Source organism: Ylistrum balloti, unplaced genomic scaffold (genome assembly GCF_031769215.1).
Source record: "Ylistrum balloti isolate Yb309-2 unplaced genomic scaffold, AGI_CSIRO_Ybal_v1 Utg370502, whole genome shotgun sequence".
Lineage (NCBI taxonomy): Eukaryota > Metazoa > Mollusca > Bivalvia > Pectinida > Pectinidae > Ylistrum > Ylistrum balloti.
The window spans coordinates 607,461-612,743 of record NW_026782325.1 but is presented as its reverse complement, the minus strand read 5'-3'; the positions used below and the strand labels follow the sequence as shown (position 1 = coordinate 612,743).

The following is a 5,283-nucleotide window of genomic DNA, read 5'->3' as shown; positions in this document are numbered from 1 at the left end:
TGACTGTAGTAATGTGTGCAATCATATAGGACATAGAATCGGACGATAAGAAATTAGCCCACTAAAGAGATGACTAAAGTTCACAGCTAAACTAGAGGGGTTTTCAGTCAGGGTTTTACTGGCGCGTCCTTCTAAATAACTGACCATATAACTTCATATAATAAAATGTGATGTTTTATTCAACAGATTGAATTGTAACACTCTGAGTTTTATAATAACTGAAGGTGGTTACTTTTTGTTTGTGATTTTGAACATGGATATTTATGCTATCATGGGTTTAAATTCAAAATGAGTCCGATATGTACCGTACTATTGCGGACTAGCAGATGTGTCATTGATATGTAGGCTACAACAGATACCTATATAAGCATGACTGTACGGGTCTTCCGAGTAAAACAGTAAAAACGTATTAAAACATAGTGTAATTTTATAAAATCACTCATCTATGACTGGCCCCATTCTACAAGTGGGCTCTCGCGCCTCGATAAGCGCTAAGGGGACGTAACTTATGGTATCCCGTCTAAATAGCTGTATATGTCGCTATTAGCCTATATGTTTTACTGTACATGTGTTCAGAGACACTGGCGGATCCAGAGGGACGCACCCGGCGGCCACCTGCCATCTCAACTAAAATTGGCCAAGTAATCATTCTTTGCGAAAATAATAAACCTAAAATTTCATCATCACAGACTGCATGTCGGCCAACGACACTTCGATCACATATGACCTGTGAGCATCATGTATACATACTTTGATAATTTCATATTTTGTATTTCTACCTAAAGATGTTCCTTAGTAAAAACGGACCTGAAGGGACGTGTATTTTGATCAGTCTCCAAAGTAAACATCTAGTCTATGACTTTCTATAAGATTATTTGTTGCAACAAAGACACATAAGTTTTTTTTCTTTCTTTCTTTTTGCAGTCCTTTTTAGGCACGAAACTCTCCAGGGAGGTACTCCTTACACAAAAAATAAAACAGTATGAAACATATGCGGAATAGTATCAAATGTAGTTTAAGATCATGTTGTAGTGAAGGGAGGACTGAGAAATGTACAAAGAGGAACACATAATAAATCGTGACAATGATATCACGTCATAATTCTATGACGTCATCAATTGCACATCATCACACGAGATCTTCCGGCCATTGTTTCTGTTGCTAGCGACACGAGGAGGTGAGCTTTAGGCCTGCAATGAAAACAATTTTCGACAACTATCGCACGATCAACCCATATTGTTGATATCTACCTTTGCTGGATTGGAAATTAAGTCAGATTGAGGTGAGCAATTTTGTAATCAATTTAATGAAATACAATCTAAGTGTATAAATATGATATCAAATCTAGGCCGCTAATTGGTCAGTGAAGAGTAACAGTATTTTGGTTCGTAGACCCGGGTTCGAATCACGTCTGCGTTGCTTGCTATCTTACTGAAGAAGGTATTATAATATTAAGGTATACCTATGAAACGAAGCCTTCAAACTGTCTTATATCCTCATGCATTTCAAAGTAGTAGTTGCATGTTTGCAAAACATAATACTCATTCATTACATGTATCTGATCAGCGTTAAAATATCTTTCATCTCCCCAAAAATTGAGAATTGTCGAAGATGTCAATGTATCCCGAATTCCGCAATAAATTATCAATATATACTTGAAGTATAGGGTTGTTGGATGCAAATAATACTGATATAAATTTGGTGAAGCTTCCTCCTACTCTGTTTATATATCCTCGTAATTCCAGGAAATCGGGTTTATAATTAAGTAAAAATGGATAACTCCTTCTTACAACTTTCTCGTGCAGTTCACAATCCATATCCGTATAATTTAACTGGGTTTTCCTACTTTGGTAATTATAAGATATCAACTGTGCGCATGTTGATAAAATCGTGGATGATCGTGGAGTATTTAAACGATTCTTGAATCTTATACTTTTAAAGCCAAGAAGAAGAGAAAAGACTCCTACCCATACCCACACACACATAAACACATTGATATATTTGTACTGCTGATCTGGATTTTTGTTATGTTGTATTATACAAAGATGTTATTAAGACGTACTAAAAGATGTGTATTACGGTTGGCCAATGAGTATATATAATCTTATGTAATAAGAAGGAATAATGAAAACACCCTTTCTATAGTTGGGATTTGAACTTGCGACACTTCGGTCTCTACCTCTCGACCAAAGCGAAATTCCCACTTGCCAAGTCTTCTACACTACTCGCTTCTTCACAAAGTCTTCAACCTCGAAGACTACAACAACCCACATTCAATATCTCCAAGTAAGCATTCTCAATCTCCTATAGCTTCAACAATTGGAGTGGTCACGGCACCAAATCTGTAACAGGAAGGTGCTATGAAAAGCATCTTGCCACTGCTGGGGTTTGAAGTAACGACCTTTCGGCTTCTAGCCAGACACTCCCTCCGCTCGACCAAAGGGAAATTTCAACTAGCTAAGGCTAGTAAGATGACATGTACTCTCCATTTCTAAAACATGTACCACTAAGTATTTATTTACTGAGTAAGAGAAAATGAAAATCCAGTACGTGTTAGAAACAAACATTTTTAACGGTGGACATCTATTGAAATTTGATGAAAGGTAGTGCATCCAGCGTCACGTTTTTGTTTTGATTTCAACGGCATCCATCTGTGTTATTTTTTAAAATCCCGCTGCAAACGGTTCAAAATTAATTGAAAATTCAAATTTAGAAATATCATATTTACATTTTATTTACAACACAATTCACATGTAAAACTTTAACCCCTCACCTGTTAGCAACACTCTACTCCAGGATTTCCCCCATCCACACAGTGTAAAAACTACACAATACCACGACAGGCTAACCCTTTAACTACTATGTTATCCTTTATCAGAACCAGTTCACCTACCTCACCACTAAGTATTCCGATTACTCAAGTCACGAGTTCTTTTCTGGCTTCCGTTCTTAGTCTGTACACAAGCCCGCCCTCAAAGAAGCCCCTCGTTAATCTCCCCTTTACAGACTCAACTACATTAAGATGTGACCCTCCTAATTCATGCTTTATATTTCGTCGTCCTGCTGTCACAACATAAGAATGGTTTGTCATATTTCAAATTAAATCCTTGTTTCGTTGATGTAGTTCCGATCTTTGTATATTTCAGACTTTACGATGGACGACACGCACATCGAACAGATTGCGAAAACTTTAGTCACTAATGCTGTACAGAAAGCCATTGAGAAGGTTCGCGCTGAAAGCATTGAAATGGCGGGAGCTATGGAAAGCGCTGTGGATGACATAGTAAAAATGACCATTGGACAATCAATATCAAACATACAACTGGGCCACACATCACCAACTGACCACAAAATGGCGGAAATGAGAGATGAAAATGTAGATGATATCGTTACGCAAACACTTGAGCGTTCAATTCTGTCAGTTCGTAAGGGACTAACATCACCAACTGACCAAATGATGGCGGAAATGACAGGTCAGTTAGACAAGAATGTTGATGTCACAATTGAAATGACCATCGGGAGGTCCATCCAGGCGATTCGTGACGGACAAACATCACCAACTAGTATCATGATGCTAGACAATGATATGCGTAAGCTGGCAGCTCCTGAAACAGGAAGAGACGTAGAGACACATGATGCAAAACCAATAAAAACTAATAAAGGTATTACGATAGTCTCAAGTAAAAGAACTAAAGTAACATATTTTAATCTTTCTTTTTTTTCCTGGTAAATTAATTCATGTTTTCAAACGAAATAATACTTATTGTCGGATTTGTTTGAGGCAAGATACTATAGATATCTTTATACATCAGTAGATTTACAACGGCAAAACAATCTTGTTTATTTTTGTTTCTTTGTCCGCGCACGTGTAACTTGATTCAGTTCAATCCATTTGATATTTTTCTATATGAATAGAGGAAGAAAAGACTTTTTCTTTTTGTTCATTTAGAAATTGTCTTCTGTGGTCCCAGAACGGACAATATCAAGGCCCCGCTTGTAAGCATGACTACAGGTCATCATCACGCAGCTAGCAAAGAAAAGAAAAACACTTTCGAGCGATTTCTTGACAGAATTTTAGGAGTAAGTATTTCATGGTTTTTATTTTGTGTTATGTACATATCGTATATATTTAATCTTTGTGCGAGAGAGACAAGCTGTGAACCTGCTTATGAAATTGTTGTCATTGTTACTCAACGGAAGTTGATTTGTTATTTTAGAGAGGAGAGAAAAAGAATACAAAGAAAAGGACACCAGGTAAGTGTAAAGATAAACATGAATTTGATTTTTGAGGCATTTAATTCTCCCAATCAGTGAGTCTCAACTTTGAAACTTTTTACAATTTTATTTGCTTTATTTATTCGGTGGTGAAACTAAATATACAAATGATCGGGTTTTATCATCTAATTCCTATAAAAAGACCATTTATCTATAGAGTCGATCACCAGATACTTATTTATATTCATTCGATTTTTCTCGGCTCATTTAACAGAAGCAAATGACAGCGCCACAAGTGGAGAAATTAGTAAAAAATCATCAAAGGCTCATAACAGAAGAGATTGGATACTGAAGCACGTGTTGTGTTGTTTCGTCCGCCAGACGGCGACAGTGGAGCCTGACGATATCTGAAATTGACATAGGTTATCCAAAGAGATATTAAACAAAAACTATAATGAACGGTATGAGGCATGGGAAATCTGTCACAGCGTTTTAAAGAAGAAGGAGAAAATTAAACAAAAACAAAAAAAATCGTTGCAGCGGCAGATAACGAAACAACCATTTATCCAATGATTTTTTAATATGATAATATATTGCATGTGTGAATTTGGACTGCAGTTCATATTTTAAAGAAGAGAGAAAATCTTTAAGATGTTGATGCTAAACCGATGTAAATTCCAAAAGTAAGGATGCGTTTCTCTACATAGTAATAATTCGATAATATTCAGTCGGCGGTTGATAGTCACTGTTGATTGACTTCTTTTGAAAATGATGTATATTCGTTATACAGATGTATAACTGTTATCGGGATTGAATCATTGTAATTATATTCTGTTGTTTCTTTCTATCATTTACAAAGCTTTCTGTTTGCCAAACGGAATTTAAAAATAGCGTCAAGGAGGATAACTCTGACGGCACTTTCCACGAAATGTCGCCAGCTATTTTCCCTGGCTATAGCTAATATATGCTTCCTTGATGATGATGATGATGATGATGATGCAAAAGAATCAGCATATTTTCGGCCATTTTTTTATCATTAAGGAATAATATTACGAATTCAATAAAATG

The 5,283-nt window shown here is 36.3% G+C and overlaps 1 protein-coding gene across 1 annotated transcript; it reads left to right on the top strand.

The window, feature by feature from the left end:
• Positions 1 to 3,154: 3,154 nt before the first annotated feature.
• Positions 3,155 to 4,626, top strand: LOC132555504 (uncharacterized). The gene is made up of 4 exons (XM_060219853.1): positions 3,155 to 3,662; positions 3,950 to 4,080; positions 4,218 to 4,254; positions 4,490 to 4,626. The coding sequence occupies exons 1-4, from the start codon at positions 3,155 to 3,157 to the stop codon at positions 4,624 to 4,626; spliced, it is 813 nt and encodes a 270-aa protein (XP_060075836.1).
• Positions 4,627 to 5,283: the final 657 nt, after the last annotated feature.

Bases quoted from the DNA above. Each gene is read 5' to 3' on its own strand.
- LOC132555504 (XM_060219853.1), top strand. From the start codon at position 3,155: ATGGACGACACGCACATCGAACAGATTGCGAAAACTTTAGTCACTAAT. The intron at 3,663-3,949 runs GTATTACGATAG...TTGTTCATTTAG, and splicing joins ACCAATAAAAACTAATAAAG to AAATTGTCTTCTGTGGTCCC. The intron at 4,081-4,217 runs GTAAGTATTTCA...TTGTTATTTTAG, and splicing joins TTCTTGACAGAATTTTAGGA to AGAGGAGAGAAAAAGAATAC.